This window comes from Polypterus senegalus, chromosome 13 (genome assembly GCF_016835505.1).
Source record: "Polypterus senegalus isolate Bchr_013 chromosome 13, ASM1683550v1, whole genome shotgun sequence".
NCBI classification, from domain to species: Eukaryota; Metazoa; Chordata; class Cladistia; order Polypteriformes; family Polypteridae; genus Polypterus; species Polypterus senegalus.
The window spans coordinates 1,183,716-1,202,727 of record NC_053166.1 but is presented as its reverse complement, the minus strand read 5'-3'; the positions used below and the strand labels follow the sequence as shown (position 1 = coordinate 1,202,727).

General features: G+C 49.9%; 1 protein-coding gene across 1 annotated transcript; it reads left to right on the top strand.

Moving 5' to 3' along the window:
* The first annotated feature begins 8,958 nt into the window (after positions 1–8,958).
* Positions 8,959–16,822, top strand: c8g (complement component 8, gamma polypeptide). Its single transcript, XM_039775834.1, has 7 exons — positions 8,959–9,117; positions 11,075–11,220; positions 11,968–12,038; positions 14,650–14,757; positions 15,755–15,856; positions 15,945–15,980; positions 16,753–16,822. Exons 1-7 carry the CDS (start codon positions 8,980–8,982, stop codon positions 16,758–16,760), a joined length of 609 nt encoding a protein of 202 aa, XP_039631768.1. The 5' UTR covers positions 8,959–8,979; the 3' UTR covers positions 16,761–16,822.
* The last annotated feature ends 2,190 nt before the right edge of the window (positions 16,823–19,012 follow it).

The following is a 19,012-nucleotide window of genomic DNA, read 5'->3' as shown; positions in this document are numbered from 1 at the left end:
CTTCACAATAACGACATTTAACAGGTGACAGGGGCTTGTGGCAAAGGTGACATCCTAAGACAGTGCCACTGAGCTCTTTGGCGCCACCTGATGTTTGTCGATGGAGACTGCATGCTGTTTTGATGCACCTGTTAACACTGAAACAGCTGAAGTTCCTCATTTGGTGGGACGTCCACCGACTTTGGGTCACTTGGTGCATATAAGCTGATTCTGGAGGGCCCTTCATTTTGAGACTTCATTCTCTGCACAGCCCAGATGACCCTCATCAGGATGGTACTCAATCTCAGAGTACTCGAGATGTTAAAGTATCAGAACAAAGGCGCTATATTAAAGTGGGTTATGAAACAGTGCTCACTATGACAGGCGCTATATAACATCAGGAGGTCCCCAGCTCGACTGTTGACTCCCTGTGTGCCCCGGAGTGAAATGTCCATCCTGTCTGTGCCCTCTTTGTAATGAAGTATTCCACCTTTCTTAATTTGGTGTTCACTATGTAAAGGCGCTATATTCAGGATCAAGTGATCTACGCATAACAGGGTCCTCCTCAAACTCAGGGGTCACCCCACCACGACCCTCACAGCTCAGGCCCATTTTACCCTTTCTGTGAGCCTGAGCTGTAATGTCAAGGTGAGGAGCGCCCCCTGGTGGAGTTGGCTTTGCCACACATGACAGACGCCAAGCTGCCAATCATTTTCTTCTCTTCTTTGCAGATCCTTTAGGGGGTTTAGTTCCTGGTGTCGTTGGAGGCAATGGAGATGACCTAGGTGAGCACCCTGTCCCTGAGGTGGGCATTAAGTGAAATGACGATTCAGTAAAGGGGGGGATGGAGTAGAGGATTAGGAGCTACACCCCCACACCCACCAGTGGTTCAAGGGCCATCTGTATTGGCACCAGGTGTGCCATCAAGAGGATACCACCTGCCAACATCCATCAGGGTGGGACAATTCTCTCCCCGCAGTCCCCCACAGGGTCTCTTAGTTGAATGTGTCACTCACTTACAGTTTTTTTGTGTTTGCAGCCCGACTTGCAGAACAGACGATCATCGATGAACATCGGCGATGTAAGTCATTGGAGTTTGGGTGTGGCAGGTGGGCCAGTACAGCTCAACAGGCTTATCTCATTTTCTCTCACCCCGTCTCTTTGTCTCACAGTTACCAACAGATGTGAGTATTTGGTGACATCCTTTATGTGGATTTGAGGAGGAGACCACAAACTCTTCAGATGACCTCCTGCTTCCCAAGTTTCCATGATGTGGCGATGGAAGCCCCCCAAAACTGGGCAATATACAAAAGTGGAGATTGGCTGACTGAAGTGTGTCAAGAAGCTGCACAAGGACAGGTGACAAAACAAGATGGTGGTGATGGTCACACAACGAGGGCCACCATTGTCATGTGTCTGCTGCCCTAAGTGGTCCATTGATTGGACTCGGTTTTATATAGCGCCTTTTAGGGTGTGCCTCATCAGGGCGGTAGGGTAGTAAGTGTGTGTGTGTGTGTTAATCTTCTATATAGCGCCTTTCACTCATATGTGTCAGCCTGGCCTTGGCTGATGGACTGCTCTTTCTCTCTTCCACAGTTATGGACTGGCTTCACAAAGTCGTCGATGTCGGTAAGCTCGCTCGCTCTTCATTCTCCTTCCTCTTGCTCGCCCTTGCACTCTTCACTTTAGTGGTCCCACAGACCTCCCTCTGTCGTCTTATTTCATTTCCAGTTAGATGTGCCCAGTGCCAAGCCGGGGGGGGGTCTCATTTCTTCATTCCCCGTGTCCACTCGTCTTTGCTCTCCTAAACGGACAGTCGTCTCTGGCTCATCCTACAGGTTAAGTTCCAAGGAGGGTGCAATGTCCCCCCTGTCCTAACTGTGGGGGTCCCTTTAGTGTTAGTCTTACTCTGGTCCTGCAGAACACACAATATGGAGGACGTCATTACTTGTGACACGTATGCAGACGCTAAGTGGACGAATCTTTCCATAGACGGGTATGCCGGGCATGTGGGTGGGATTGTAGGGCTCAGGATTGTCACATGCTGTCTGAATGTTATGGGTGGCGTTTGTGAGACCTGTACATGTATGGAGAGTCAAAAAGCTGGCCGGGGAGGTGGGGGTCAGGGGTGCCCCCCCCTTAAGGTTTCACACGAGTCATATGAGTACATTAAATAAACCACTCGCCTTTCATTGTGGGCATCTGATATATGATGGGCAAGAAGATCAGGAGTTTGGCACTGTGGACTGAAAGCTCTGGGACTGGCACCAGAAATCAGGGCCTTAAGACCCCTGAAGACCCCCTCCTGATGCCACCAGGGTACATGCACTGCAAATAAAAGCCACACCACCTGGTACTACTGGCTCTTGTCACACAGAAGGGCCACTTGTCGTGTCACATGTTCACTTTCATGCTGTGTATGATGGGCAGTTGGCACTCTGACTCCTCCTCCTCCTCCTCCTTTCATCTTCTTAATTCCTTCTTATTTTTGATTTTTATTTTCTTCTTATTATTATTACCATTATTATTTAATGTTTATTATTTTTCTTCTTCTTCTTTGTGTTTATGGTGGTCTGTATCTCCTTAGAAGGTGCACTACTGCCCCCTACTGTAATGGAGTGTGAGATGTGAACGGCCAACTCCAAGCCACCTACCCGTCCCCCCCCCAACCCATTTTGACCCGCTTTGTCTACGCAGCAGTTTGCTGACAGATCAAGAATCTTGTGCTTAGCTGATGTGATTCAGTGTGGGGGTCTTTTGAAAATCAGGAACCCCCGAGATTCCACAAATCTGACATCACCTTCAGGATTTTGATGGAGCCCGTTACATATCTGAGTAAAGATTCTCCCTGATGCCATCATGTGGGTGCCCCTGTGGCATCTTTCTGAAAAACTGCTTTGTGTACGAAGCCCCCAAGTTCAATTTTCATGCCTTCTGTGATTACCCCCCCATATTTCACACTCCTGTGAAAAAGTGATCAGACTCCACAATCCGCTCACATTGGCTGCCGATTAAAATCAAACCAAAAAAGTTACAAGCTGGGTGGCATCACCCTTCGCCCGCTGGCATTAATAAACGTCTTCCTTACTAAACAGTAAAATAAAATAAGAAATAAAAGTCACAGCCCTGCATATTAAAGTCTGCTTAAGAAAGAGTCCATCGCTGAAGTGTGTGTGTCCGTGTTGTCACCCTGCAAGGGGCTGGCATCCTCAGGGCTGGGTGTTTGTTCCTGCCTAGCGCTCCATGGTGTTTGGGATTGGCTCCGGTTGCCCCCCCCTGAGCCTGGAGGGCTTGCTGGATGCACTTCCTGTCACCTAGACTGCTGCGCCACAGTCACCTGTCAGGACTGGAGTCCCTGCGGATTCGGCGAGTTCTCGGGGTTTCAACGGACACTTCAGGTTCCTCGGCATCCTAATGAAGGTGAATTAGAACTTCCTAATCATGCCCGTGTGAGTGTGTGTGCCCTAAAATGGACTGGCACCCAGTCCAGGGTTTATTCCTGCATTGTAGGCATGGGCACCAGCTGCCTCGTCACCCTGCTCTGGATTAGCAGGGCTTAGAAAATTGGATGATTGGATCTAGAGCAGTGGTCTCAAAGTGATTCAGATCAAGGACCACTTTGTCAAAGATATGGAGGACCACCCACGGCCAGCAGCCACTTGTTACCACAAATGCTCATTATCACATTCTTTTCTTTTTAACTTGTCCTCTTATAAAGAGTACAGTAACCTCCAGTCCGAAGAAGAGGAGTTGGCACACAGACACAAGGGTTGACTCGGTAGGCCTAAAGAAAGCCCCCCATTAATGGAGGTTTCCTGCTTTGCTCGCTCAGGTTGTGTCTCTGTAGGGGGCACAAAGAGAGATGACCGACACCAAAGGGAACTCCGTCAGATTCATGCCACCCCTCCATCACGAAATCACTTGTCTGCCAGGCGCTCGCCTCGGCCCACCTGCTAGGAACATCTGCATTGCAAGACCCATTTGGACCTTGAGGGGCTTACATTTCAAGATCCCACATTTTAGCCAAGGATCCAAAAAAAAAAGGTGGGAGTGCCAGGGGTTGGCTCCTCAGGTGAGGTGCCAAGGTAGATTAAAAAAAAAGATAAAAGATCGGAATTGGGTGGGTCGGATCAGAGAGACCTGCAAGATGAACAGAATGATGAAGGAGTAGAAGAAGAAGAAGCTGTCATTAGAGCCATAGAGGAGTGGAGCACAACTGGAAATGTCATCTGTGGTTGGCACCTCAGAGCAAGAAAAGTCTTTGAAAAAAAAAAAAACGATGACTGCATGGACCACCTGGCACCTACTCACGGACCATCAGGGGTCCACGGAGCATCAGTCTGGATGGCTGTGCTCACCATTTCTGGTGTCTGCTCTCAGGGGGTCCCTGTGGAGTTTGGACCTCCTCACTGTGTACCCGCAGGGTATTCTCCTGGCACTCCCACTTCCTCCACATCCAAAGGGAAGTGCATGTGAGGTGGTGACTGTGTGTGTGTCCTTCGATGGACTGGTGCCCCCCACAGGGCTGTTTCTCACATGCTGATAGGGTTTGGAAAAACGGGGCTGGTGGGCTCAAGTTGCTTAATGGTTGGCCGGGGAGCTTTGATCCTTCATCTTCATCCTACGAGCTTCAGGTGCACTCACAGCAGAAATGGGTGCACCTTTAGACTCTGAAACCCCCCCATCCCATCCTCTACACACACACCCCCCCACCCCCACTCAAGCTTAGCTGCTCAGCTCAGGATGGTCAGACTCTGCCTAATGCCAGTTGTGTCTTTTCACAGGACGGGGTATTGCCAGCGGTGTCTGCCAGTCAGGTGAGTCCACAGGGGTCCTTCTCTGGCCACACTGTCCTCTGTCTACTTTCACACTCCTTCTTCTTCTCCTTTTTCTTTCCACAGTCAATGGCATGTGATGGATGGGCTTAGGCTCCTGCTGCTACTCCCTCTAGTGGTCAGCCAAGGTTCAGAACTGACCTCAGGTTTCCCGAAGCCCCCAAAGCCCAAGAGCGGCAGCAGTGCTAATTGCAAAGTAAAGGCTGGCAAAAGCAGATGTGTGTCTTCTGGTCGTGTCAGATGGGACCCCGGGTGCTAACATGCGCTCTATGGTGTTCTCAACATGTGTGTGTGTGTGTGTGTGTGCAAAGCGCACTGAACTCTGTGTGTCACATGTGTGCCCTTCAATAAAACAAAGTCTGCTCACTCCTTCAAAGTGCTTTGTGTCCAGGGCTCGGCTCTCAGCAAACGACACCCGCACAACTCTCACTAACTCACACTGCTGGAAAGTGGGGTGGTATAGATCCCTGTATCTGACAAGACCCCTTGAGTGCCAGTATCTTGTGATCTGTGCTGAGATATCCAGATGTGCAACAGCAGGGTCTTCTTCAGGGTCTTCAGCTGTGGTCCAAATAAGGAAAGGCCCTTTAATAACAACAGTGACCTCAGAGGTCTATGGGCTCAGTATTGTGCTGCCACCTACTGGCCCGTTTAACTACTACACCGGTTATGTTGTACAGTACTATGAAGCCTGCACTTTTATTTTAGGCAACCCCTCCGTTTTCTTAATACGGATTTTAGAAAGAGGGGGACCATTTAAGAAACTGAAGGGGAGGAGCCCCCCACTCCCCCTCCATTCGTCGAAGTCTAATACTGATTACCCGCTATGGACACAGAGAGGCGCCGTCCCCACAATCAGCCGCCCCGAGCCAAACACTCTAAAATGGGCTTCGACCAGCACTGACTGAAAAACTTATAAATGAAGACACCCTCGTGAATTATATAGTGCCTTTAAACGGTATACCGTAACAAATAACCACTACGTGACTACAGGTGTGGCATTGTAACAAATACCGACATGGAAGGACAAGGGCGCACACCGAATACGAGATCAGCCGAAAAAGAACGAAAGCCCACGCGCCTGGTCGGATCAGCAAACGCCTTATAAAACAGCACATGCGCGCTGGAAGTCGAGAGGCTATCCCGTCCACTAAGTCATGTAAAACGGCCGGGGGCACCGCTCGCCTTCCCTGAGCCCGACGTTGTCCGAGCCCCTCCTTCTGCGTGGCGCTCCAAGTGCTTTTCTCCTTCGCCTACGTTACGGAGCCTCCCCGAAATGAAAACTTTACTGTTCCTCAAACTCGAGGAGTGCAGAGGAGTTGCCTGTCGCCGTTGGACGTATCGTTGTCACACTCGTGACACTTCATCCCTGACCAAGGCTGCGACACAGTTTGGCCACCAGCACCGCCCAGGGCGCCGTCACCCCTTGGGGGCTGCGGTGTTTATATAAGTTAAGGGGCGCGCGCTCACGACGTGTTTTGGACACTCAAGGGGCGTGCGCTCTGGACACCGTGGGGCGGGGTTTTGGGGGGCAGCTGCCTAGGACTCCATTTGGGTTTCCTCCGGTACTGAAAAATCGACAGCTAATGACACAGGGCAGAGGACGTTGGCTCGGGGGGTTGTCATTTTAGGAAAACCGGCTTCTTCCAGATTGTTCTCTTGTGGTGCGATGACCACTGAGTGACTGTGGCGATTTGCGCCCATTGCCAGTCGCAGCCCAGCTGAGTGAACACAAATGAACTTTACCGAGCTGACGGGCACGCGCATGTGTCATGCATTGGCTCGTTCACAGCCCACTCTGCATGACGTCAGATGCCCCACTGTTAAGTGAGGACTTTGTAGCAGGCAGCGATGCCAGCTTAGACTCTCGTCTCTACAAGCTTTGCACTTCTGCATTTGGGCAGTTTCTCCCGTTGTTTCTGGCAGATCCTCTCAAGCTCTAAATGGTTTGATGGCACACGTCTGTGAACTGCCATCTTCTGTGGCACTGCTTTTAATTTCCCAAGCCTCCATCATTCATTTTTGTCATCTCCATTTCACTTGCCCGATGTCACCTCAGCCTTTACAGTGGAGGTCACTGGACACGCAGATCCCTCTCCTTCAGGTAGGCAGTGTGGTGTCGTGGGACTCAAACCCTGAGGTTGTGGTTTCAAATCCCACTGCTGGCTGGGCTGCTCAGTGACACTCAGGGACTGATCTCAGTGTCACTCCAAATGTCACAGCTCTTTGAGCCATCATGCCAGTCTAAGGCGATGTGCATTTTGAAGAAGGTTTTCTCCAAGGACCTTCAGTTCTGACCGGCCCTCCTTATTGCTGCTGTTGCCAGCCGTACGCTTCACCATGTTAAGCAGGGCTTGGTCTTCACCGGCCACCATGTTTGGAGTTTTGTCCCCTCAGACCAGAGAGTCCTTCTGCTCAGCACTCAGAGTCCTTTAAATGCCTCCTACTATACAGTGTCACTTCTAATAGAGCGCCGCCATCACTCAGGGTGTCTCATCTTATCAGTGGTCTTCTGAAGGTCTGGGTGATCTTTTGGGGTTCTCTGGTCACCAGACTGACCAAGGTCATGCTTGGCAGGTTATTCAGTCCGGCCAGATGGCCAACTCTAGGAAGAGTCCTGGTGGTTCCAAACTGCTTCCATTCCTCCGTTTCCCCTCCGGGGTCCCAAATCCCACATTATCAAGGCAGCTGTGCTCGCTCCCACCTTAACAATCGGTTTGATCCCCCCCTCTCTGGTCTTAGCCCCACCACAGTTTGGTCTACAGAGAGTTGCCTTGGACTTTACAGCTGGGCTTTTATGTCCTGAGATGCAGTGGGAATTGTGAGGCCTTCCATCGAAGAGGTCCACGTGTGTGAATTCGGTGGGCCGCAGGTGGACTCCCCTCAAGATCTCGACACGTCTCGAGGAGAACCAAAGCAAACAGGAGGGGCCTGAGCACGAGCTGCAGGGGACTGAATACGTCCAGGAATGAGAGATGTCACTTGGTGATTTTTAGTGCAGTGGCAGACCTTTCTGAAGACCTGTTGTCACTTTGTCATGATGGGTCATTGAGTGAGTGGAGCCTCGGTTTCAAATTGGATCTACAACACAATAAGGAGCGCAGAACGTCAAGGGTCCAAGGACTTTGTGAATCCGCTGTAAAGTGTGTGGAGCGTCGCACTGACTTGGAAGTCCCAGACGTTCTTACTGGCCGTTCCTGGTAAAAATCTCGGCAGTGTTGTTGTTTTGCTCATGACTGTGAGATGCGGACGCTGTGACCTGAGACCCCTTCATGGTGTCACTTTGGGTACTACTGGTTTGACTTTGTGCCCCCAATGAAGCCCATTACCTGCAGTTACAGCACTACGGCCGTGTGGCGCGATTACCCGAGGATGATCCCCTTCACATGCTCCTCATTGCTAAGGACTGGACCGGGCCAAAGGGGGGGGGGTGATTGGGGTGTGCACCCATTTTACACTTGGCTGGCTACTGCACCATGTGTCTACCTGGGTTGGGGACCCCGAACTGTCTCGTCATACGGTGGGCATGCCAACATGCTGTACCAGTGCATGCTCCCCAACCTGACCTACAGCATGTTAATACATGAGACCACCAGTGGCACAATTTCAGTGAATTTGTGCCCCCCATTTCCGAGTGAGCTTTGTTTTCTTTCGTTTCCATATCAACGCGTGACTTCAAAATGAATTTTTTTTTTTCTGGTCTGACTAAACCCCCCCGAGCCATACCTCTGAGCCCGGACTGGTGAGGTGGTCCTCAACCAGCAGCCTCGGTCATTCACTTGTGTCATCTCCATTTCACTTGCCCAATGTCACCTCAGCCTTTAGGTCACTGGACATGTGCAGATCGTGCTGTAGTGGGCCTCAGACCCCGAGGTTGTGGCTTCAGATCCCACTGCTGACACCGCTGTGTGACCCTGAGGGGGTCACTTCACCTGCTTGTGCTCCAACTGCAGAAACAAAAGAAACAGAGAAAGGTGTCAGCTTCCTGGCCCCCCCTTTGTATGCTCAATAGCAGATCCCACCACAAACAACCGTCCCCAAAACCCCCAACATACCCCGCTGGTATTCCCGTAATTGCAGGGTCCGTGGTTTAATCATTGGCAAAGGCGGACTGTTTGCTCTCCAGTGTACAAAGGTGAAGAGCCCACCAGACTGCTCACAAGCGATGGCTGCCCGGTGGTTGTGCCTCCTAGTCCTGTCTGGGCTCCTCTCAGGAGGGAGCGGCGCACTTCCCAAGAAGAGGAAGGAGCCGGAGAAGCCCCTCGACAAGATTGCCATCCAGAAAGGCTTCAATCTTGACCAGGTGGGCTACTCGGCCGGGGTGGGGGGCTTACCGAGGACTCGCGCTGTCATTTATTTCACGGACAGGCGGTTGAGGTTTAAAAAGAGGAGGTGGACAGCGGCGAGCAGACTAAAGTCCCACTTTGGACTAACCGATGGACAAATGACAGGAAAGCCATCAAGAAATGAAAAGTGTCACCAAAGAATTGAATGACAAGCCATGCCACACGAGGGTGCCACAGTGGGTTCTTCAGAGCGATGCCATAGGGCGAGGGTTACTAAGGGTCCTAAAATGCATTGCCAGTTCTTTGGGTTGTGCAGAGTGGTGACCGCAACATTGTATTTTATGGAGAGGGTCTCAGAAGGTTTGTCAAGGGTCTCGTGGGGCACAATTGACAGATCAGCAATTCTCAAAGGGGGAAAAGATGACTATTGGTGGTCATTCACCGGGGGCAAGAAATGACTGTCAGCAGTGAATCTCCAAGTAGGACTGGCCCCCCTGGAGATGTCGGTCAACAGAAAGGGGGTCTCGAAGATACTAAGAAGAGCAAAATTGGGTCACAAGAACAAAAAAGAAATGTTTTAGAAACAAAAGCCTGGAAGACCCAACAGAATTAAACACAAGAAGGTTCCAGAAGTGACTTGGCACTATGAGTGGTCCCGTAAGTCACCGTAGCAGACGATAACAGATCTGTGGGTTCTTATCTTTTAAAGGACCCTCGCTGCAGTATCATTGTGGGCTTTGTGAGTCCTGCCAAGTCCATTTACCAGGCTGGTCTTCTCCTGGACCTTCAGATTAACACACAGACCCCAGTGATGCCCAGGTGCCAGTCACCCTGTAATATTCCATATAGGACCCCCATCAGTACCTATAAGAGTCCTGCTGTCCCTCTCAATACTCCACATCAGGACTCAACTGTCACCAGCGCTAACAAACATACGGGGGTCCTCGAGAGACACCAAAGCTCAGCACCCTTTGGTTATATGCCATTTGTTAAGCAATGGGGGTCTTCCTTTTGCCACACTTGTGCCACCTCTCAGCCTTGATAACCCTGTTAGGTGGAGGAAGCCCTCCAGGTCATGTTAATTGGTGACTCCAGATCATCCCTGGCCGAGTTTGGGTGAGAGTGTGTGACATTCAGACCCAGGACCCTCTTGGCTGGCCTGGAAACACCTTGGTGTCCCCCCAGAGGAGTTGGCAGAGGCAACTTGAGTGTTGGGACATCTGGGTGTCTTTGCTTAGACTGCTGCCCCCATGACCTGGACCCACAAACTGGATGGGCAGATGGATGGTGTGAGAGACAGTGGGCTGGCACCTTCTCTCCAGGGTTGTCTCCTGCTCTGCGCTCAGTGCTACTCCAACACCCTGAACTGGATTATGCCAGTTTCAGATGATGATGATGATGACTGGCAGCATGGTGGCACTGTGTTTAGAGCAGCCTCCTCACAGATCCGGGTCCTGGGTTCAAATCCCATTGCCACTCGTTGTCTGTGTGGAGTTTTCACATTCCCTGGTGCCAGGCTGGTTTTCTTGCAGGTCCTCAAGTTGTTCTCTTTCATCCTTTAAAGACGTAGACTGGCACCTCTCAATGAGCCCCATCTGGTTGCGAGTGTGCCCTTTAATAGACTTGGCACTGCCCTCTCTCCAAGGTTGGTTCCCTTTAGCCAGTTTCATATGATGATGAGGAAGATGATGGTGATAAAAATAATGACTGTCACTATGGTGGCACAGTGTTTAGGGTCTTCCCACTCCTAGTTCTCATCTGTGTATGGCGTCCTTTCCAGGGCTAATCCAGTAACCCATATTGTTGTTGGCCTCCGTGCCACCACATGCCAATGAAGAGCTCCCCTTGGATGGTCTCCCAGAAGGGTCTCGCTCTGCCCAGCGGTATTAAGAGCAGTTGAATGTCATCCACCTCCCTGGCTGTCTTTAATGGTCTCCTCTTTTTAATGTTGCTGGTTCTTCTCTCTGCCCACAGTTCCTTGGAAAGTGGTACCTAGTTGGCGTGGCTTCCAAGTGCAACTACCTGCGGGAGAACAACTTTCGGGTGGAGGCCACCACGATTCAGCTGAGCCGCCCCGCCGATGCCAAGGAGACCGTGGCCATCAGCACGCTGCGCAAGCTGTGAGTAGATGATGAATGCCAAATAAAATGAAATCCACACTCATTGGTTTAATGGCCAGCATGACTGGCATCCTGGTGCCCCCCATCTCATCCATGCTTGCTGGGTAGGCTCCAGCTTCTCCACACCACTGGTCTGGGTGAGCGGTTTTAGACAATGGATGGACAGATGAATGGCAACACAAGGGGCACACTGTCACAGGATGGCAGTAAATAAAGATGCTGCAATTACAATAAAACAATGGCAGCCATGACTGGCGCTGTGAGGTGGACGGTAGGATTTTTCTAAATACTTGTGGTAGCCATCTAAGATGGGTTTGAGTATAAATAATCAGCGTAGAGCGCAGTCTTAATGTTTGCAGTGCGCCATCTATTGGAATGTGTTTTGCATTGCATGTCATAATAAAATGCTTTGCCTTTATCATTCCAACAGGTGGTGCATCACAAACATTAGTAGTAATAAAATGTATTATGTGAGGAACAATTATGTTCCCCTGTCTCTCACTATGCCAATGGCGCTCAATTCACCAAAGGGATGACCCCCTCAACACAGGCTGAGAAACAACCATGGCAGGTGACTAAGATGGGCACCTTGATTTGACGAGGCCTCAGGCCTTTCCATTTTTATCTCGTCTTGGTTCCATGCGATTTCTCTTCCTCCATTAACAATGCCAGGAGTGTGGCAGGAGGTTTGCATGCTGGCGCCACTCTTCACGCCAACACACTAAGGCTCCTCTCTTCTGCCCACAGAAACCTGCAGTGCTGGGACCTGCGGCACACCTTTGCCCTGACTGACAAGGCTGGCAAGTTTGTCCTCAAAGGTGAGTCCTGCACCCGACTGGCCAGTGCAATGGCTGCTGCTTAGCCACAGGGAAATAACAAGGGCCTCCTCTGTTTCGGTCACTTGTCAAGACCTTATCATGGCGTGTGCCATCTGACTGACGCGGGTAGAGCCCAAATGCTAAACTCAGATTGGGCGGCTTGGGTTGTTTTTCCTGCTGGAGTTTTCAATGTTGTGTCAGAAGAAAACGTGACAATGTCAAAGGCACGGCAGGGGACATCTGTGTCACAAGTACAGTACTGGGACATTTGTAGGACAGGTCAGCACATGTTCACAACGGTGAAAGGTGCCACCTCTTTGTGCAGCCCCCTGAGCACATCAACTCACCTGCAGGGATTCACGAGGTTTTGAGGTGCTCTTGGTCAGGAATTTCAAGGAATATCAGGATGAGTTTAACCCTAAAACAGCAGGGAATTGTGTTGGATGTTCTCCTGGAACGGTTCTCCTCCAGTGCTGCCAGGACACATTCCACAGAAAGGTGCTATATAATACAATAGAGTGCCAGTTTAATGTCCACAAGTGACGTGGCATTAATCACTAGCTGTGCCAGTGCCCATGAAGAAGGCTTATGGAAACAACAGGAGTGTAAAGGACAAAGAAAGGCGCTATATAAAAGCAAAAGGCTGCACCCCTGATGCCCCGTGACTCGCAGTGAAACACTTCAGCTGCCCCACATTAGCCATCACTCTGTAGCAGATTTACAGGCGCTATATAACATAAACAAAGTACAGTACGTGGAATTAAATCTAAAAATCCACAAAAACTTCAGCTTCTTACAAAGACATCCAAGAGTTCATTTCTTTAATAAGCCTTTAATAAGACAAAGCCAACATTTTACAAGTTTAGCAGAGGAGGACAATCCACCCCATTTGTAAGAATATTGGGAACACCTGTGATCAGCAGGACCCCCACTCTGCCCCCCACCGAATGGCTGAATGAGTGGCACCCGGGCATACAGAGTCTGACAGACATTCCTAAATACAAATGTATCACCTGGCTGTATGGTGCCACTGCCTCGCAGATCTTGTGCCAGCTCATTTTTCATATCTGTGCAGGGTTACCCCCACACACCACATTCCAAAGAAGTGCCCGTCAGTTTAACTGGCACCCTGTGCCATGACTAGGCCCTGCGATGGACTGGAGTCTTGACCTGAGTCACTTCCCGCCCTACGCCCAATGCTGCCGAGAGGCGCTCTGACCCTCTAAGAATTCAGTGGCTTTAAGAATGTCACCTGACGTGTCACTCGTCTTGGTGGGCGTGTAGCCTGTGACTCCTGTGACGATTAACTGGAAGAAAAGAGGAGAAGAGCAGCAGATGGTTGAGAGCAGAAACAGATAGGTTGGGATATTTAATAAAGTGGCAAGAAATGTCAAACATTGTGTTGGGTGGGCACCCTGCCTCCTAGTGCCCAGTGCTGCCAAGATAAACTCCATCTTGTCACTGTGATGGTTACAAAGGCATTAAAAGATGAAAGAGTGAAAGCACAAAATATATGAAAGTGTAAATGAATGCAAAAATATTTTATACTATATATATATATATATATATATATATATATATATATATATATATATAGTATGTATATAAATGTATATAAACATAGATATATATAAAATGTGTCATTTAACAGGATATCATTTTATAACAAATTGTCGCACATTCGATAATCCCTGCTATTCACAAAGCAGCTGCGTGCTTGTAGTAACACACATTCGCCACAAGATGTCAGGCTCTTCGCGCCTAAAGCGTCGGCAGTTCATTTCCTCACCAAGCAACAACTGCGGGTCCCGGCGTCTTGTCGTGTGTCCCCAGCACAATCAGATTGTCACTTGTGTGTCTCTCACAGACTAGTGACACAAATGTAATGCCAACAACAGACTGTGAATACAACGCCAAATATTAAAAGAGACAGCCGGCGACGACCACAGCTGGTCGATTCATAAGGCGACATAGGCGACCGCTTAGTTAGGACGCTGTCACCCGAGGGGCACCGTTTATGTAGGTTTAATGGGCATGCGCTCCGGAATGTGTGTGTGTGTGTGTGTGTCGGTGGGGGGTGATGTCGGGGGCTTTATGTCACTCGAGTGGCGCTCGCTTCGTTAAAATGGTAGCTCTACGGATACTGAAGGGCGTCGTTTTGGTAACTCTAGGGGCGCGCGGTCCAGACACCGAGGTGTCCCCAAATACAACGAGGTCTAAGAATGCTCAATGGACAATAAGGGGCGCCATTCATGCAACTTAAGCGGTGCGTGTTCGGAAACCTCTCGGGGTGAGGAGGGGGCGGGGCTTTTGAGGACCCCCGGCGGAGGATCCATATGGGCTTCAACTGGCGCTGGCGACACCTGAGATCCGCTTATTTACGGCGGTCATTGCGAGCGGCCATAGCACTTGATTCGAGGGGTGCGTGGGCTGATGGCCCTGAAAGGTAGCCGTGCAGGAGGACTGCAGCTTACTGTTTGCCTTTTGAAGTCAGCCAGAAGTCGTGAACCTGAAGGAGCCATCCGCTAGGTGGCGCTCTGTCTACGAGACTTCTCGTTCAGAGGTGCAGCTCCAAATCCATGTCTCCTCAAGAATGTTTCTTCTGCTGCAGGAAAGAGGAAAGCGAATGACCTTACCATTGTGGTGGGTGACACGGACTACACCACCTATGCCATCATGTACCTCCAGCAACAGAATAAGATCACCATGAAGCTGTATGGTATGTACAAATGGTGGGGTCACCACAAGGCTTTTATTGGGGGGTTTGGGCAAGTTCAAATTAGGGATATCAGTGATGTGGGAGGAGGTCATTACACCATTAGCTCATCCTGTCAACAGCTGACAGCATAAAACAACAGCATGTGCCTCTTTAGCTGTGTTCTGATTGGCTGATAGCAGACATGTGATCATGACAGCATCACCTGTACAGGCCCACCTAATGTGAAGACATTGGACCCAAGAGAGCTTCAGCAGCTGACTGAGCCACCAATACAGTGTGATCTGAACCGCCTCTCTGGCTTTGACTGACGTATATGGCATCCAATTAGATGGACAGCCTCCAGAGAACGGCTGATTGGCCAACCTGGAGTTCAGTCTGCATCAGTCCTAGAAATCTGATTGGTTAAAACTGAGTTACAGAGTTACTGAGTGTGGGCTGCAAAAGGAAAAGGTGGTCAGCAAAGTGATGGCACCGGTGACACTCTGGGACATGGTGGAGATCATGGGGGCAAACAGCTTAGCTGGTGTGAAGTGTCAGTCAGGGGCTTGAAGAGGTCATAAAGAGGAAGGGGTCTGCAGGTAAAACCTGCCCTCAGTCATTGGGGGGCACAGGAGCTGGCAGACAGCAGCACTTTGAAGAGGTTGTGTCCAGAGATTGGTGGGCATAGGCACACTCTCCCTTTGCTCATCCCTTTTCTGTTCTGCACTTGCTAGAAGTAGAATGAGAGCAGGTGATATTTACTGTGTGTTAAAACCAGCTGGGGTCTGTGGTGGTCTCTATGTGGGTTTTATACACGGTGAACACAGGAGAGGCCACACACATGGACATCACACCACATAAGTGGCTTATTTCAGTAAAGGTGCAGTAAAGCGTCAGTCCACCAGGGGGCACCATACAAGAATACAACAAGAGATAAGGACTCACTGTGACCCACAGTGCCACCTACTGGTCAGTCCAGGGACACATCACTCACTTCATCTCCTCTTTCTGACCACAGGACGGTCGGTGGACCTGTCGGATCAGATGATCGAGAAGTTTGAGGGGCTTGCTGGCTCTCAGGGCATCACACAAGACTTGGTCTACTACTTCCCCCGATATGGTATGAAGACACTATTGGGGGCTTTGGGGGGGAGGCAAGGCTGGGCTGTTGTCCGTCTGTAACTAATCCGCTGCTTGTCTGTCTGCAGGTTTCTGTGACACAGTGGACGAGTCTTACACTGTCAGTAAGTGTCCTCATCGCTAGAGCGGGCAGCATGAGGGGGTTAGGTAAGGGTGGGCTGCCCACCTAAGCTGATGGGTTTACAATACCAACAGCAAACTTCATGGATTGAGCTGAGTGACATGCTGGGCATCTAATGCCCCAGCCCCATGGTGAGACTCCTCCATAGCCGGCCTGATTGGTCCATAGATTTAGGACACCTGGGTACCACTTTTAAGAGCCTGGTAACATCAGGGAGCACCCATGAATGCCTGTGAAGGAATGTGAAGACTGGCATCACAGCACATGCATCCGGATTATGTTACCTCAAAAGTCAAAACGATTGTGGGGGGCGAGGGGCTGACTGCAGTCAGACTGGGCACCATGAGTGTACCAGACAAAAAACTTTAGAAGGCCTAGAGACTGGCACTGATGTGCAATGCATGGTCATGCTAAGGGGGCACCCATGGACACTTGAGAAAGTTAATTCTACTGAATAGGCCTGGGGACTGGCATCATGGGACACTGGGCATTGTATTATGTTCACCCAAAACCAATCCAATCAATGCCATACTGGACTTCATGGGCCCACCAGACAGCTGGGATGCTTTATGGGCATGAGGTTTGTTTCTACACTACAGGGCCTGGCACTCAGCATGAGCCTCCACATGATTGGACACCTGTAGATGAGTGGCAGGGTGAAAAGGGATGAGGAGGCTCCAGCCTGGGTGAGCTCTGGTGGTACCCTTAATGGGCACTTGTGATCTCACATTTATTTCTCTCTTTTGCCTTTGCAGAAATGTGACAGCCTGACAAGCCCCGAGCCCAAGATCAACATCTCAATAAACCTACTGAGCCCACCTGGCACACCTGAGTCAATGTGTTTTTGTATGGCGTGTTGGCACCTGAGGGTGGGCACCAGAGCCTAGTGGGTACCCTTCTTCTATTTAAGCCTTGTACTGTCCTATAATATGAACTGGAGGGGTGCAGTCTGGAGCAAAAGGGTGGCATATAAGTGGCAAGGAGACACACAAAAATATGTCTGCCAGTCTAGGGTGTCATAACATAAAGTGGCACACCAGTGAAACAGGGCACCATGCGAAAGTGAATCAACTGAAAACAAAGCAGAAGTGCCACGCGAATGCTCTGCCAAAAATTCTTCAAATCTCTGTTGAAATTCCAAAATGAATGCCAGTCTCCAGGTTCAGTCCTTCTTTTCAGCTTATGCAGATCCTACTGGGTGGGCAAAGTGGGCAGGGGTTTAGGGCACCCATGCATGGCAGGTGGCAGCAGAACATTGCACTGCAGCTGTAAAGCACGATACAGATATTTGATAACCTAGAGGGCAAGATGGGCACAGTGAGATTTGGCATGCAGTCTGTGCCAAGTGTGAGTGTGGCTGCGGTGCCCCTCATGATGTGAAGATGGGTTACAGCTAATGGGGCATCCTGCTACACATTGACCTGCCACAGTGGGCAGTACTGCCCCTTCAGAGTAGAAGGCACCCATTGGGCACATCTTTGGGGCATATCCTCTCTTAGGTGGTCCATGTCTTGTGGCCACTGCCCTCTGATAATGACACGTCTGTCACATCTCTGCCTGCACATCAACTAATCTTTAACCTCCGGTTTCCAATGAAGGGAACTGCAAGGCAGGTCTGATGGCGTCACACCGGCTTCTAGATCTGGGTCACAGATAACATGGCATTAGATGGTGTGTACCCTGGAAGTCATTTCTAGAAAAGCAAATTCATTTGCCACCTCAGGAGTGGCAGCAGAACCTGGACTGTCCCATTTGTGACATCAGTGTCATTTTCCGTGCTCTTTCTAGGCACCATGTGGGTGAGGAGCTGCGCCTTCCATGAAAGGACATGGAGTTCTGTGCCTCCCAGTGCTTTGTCCAGGTGGATGCACTTGGAGTGGGAGTTGAGTTGGCATCTGTGCCTCTTCTGTTATCTCTCACCACACCTACTTTTTGCTGCCACACCTGCCGCCAGCGGTTCCCACGACTGACATTCTTTGAGAGGCACCGTCACCGCTCCTCGAAACTGCACATTGCACTCATAGAGAAAACATCTGGAGAAACGGCTGCATGGTGGGAGTGAGACATGACACCTGAGTGGGGGGTGGGGGGCACAAACCGGTAACTGGCTCTTCATTTATATAGCGCCTTTCTGTAGAAACTATCATTAAATTAACTAGTGGGGGGGGCTCAGTGGCCAAGAGGGGCAAACAAATTTATATAGCGCCTTTCAACAGAAAAGTGAATCATGCAGGGTCATGAGAGGGGTAAACAGACCACTTAGTTTATATAGCGCCTTTCAACAGGGAATGTGACTCTAAGAGGCTGACCAGTGATCAAGTTTTCATTAATATAGTGCCTTTCTGGGGGGGATTGCCATGAAAGGTGCTTTAAAAAAAAAGGGTAGCTTCATGACGGCAGAAAACAACAACAACAACTACAACCTTTATTTCTGTCGCACATTTTCATACAAACAATGGAGCTCAAAGTGCTTTACATGATGAAGAAAGAGAAAAAAAGACAAATAAGAATTAAAATAAGACAACACTAATTAACATAGAATAAGAGTAAGGTGGCCCGATGGCCAGGGAGGACAGAAAAAACAAAAACAAAACTCCAGACAGCTGGAGAAAAAAATAAAATCTGCAGGGGGTCCAAGGCCACGAGACCACCCGGCTCCATCTACCTGACATCAATGACCTCAATCAGTCCTCATGGTATTCAGGGTTCTCATGGAAGGCCTTGATGATGACAGTCACGTGGACTTCTGCGCTTTAATCCATCGATGGAGGGACATCACGGTGCTCTGATCAGGTGGTGATGGCGCAGGTCACAGAAAACCAGAAAAAGAACAGAAGAGAGAGTAGGGGTTAGTAGGGAGTGTGGAGCCACCAGGAATAGTAATGATAATTAATTAAATATACAGAGCATCAGGATTACACTAAGATGAAGTTATGAGAAGGCCATGTTACAGTAATGAGTTCTCAGCAGTTTCTTAAAGAGCTCCACCGTATCAGCCTGGTGAATTCCTACTGG

Coding starts and splice junctions, on each gene's coding strand:
- c8g (XM_039775834.1), top strand. CDS start 8,980: ATGGCTGCCCGGTGGTTGTGCCTCCTAGTCCTGTCTGGGCTCCTCTCA. Junction 9,118..11,074: donor AAGGCTTCAATCTTGACCAG/GTGGGCTACTCG, acceptor CTCTGCCCACAG/TTCCTTGGAAAGTGGTACCT. Junction 11,221..11,967: donor ATCAGCACGCTGCGCAAGCT/GTGAGTAGATGA, acceptor TTCTGCCCACAG/AAACCTGCAGTGCTGGGACC.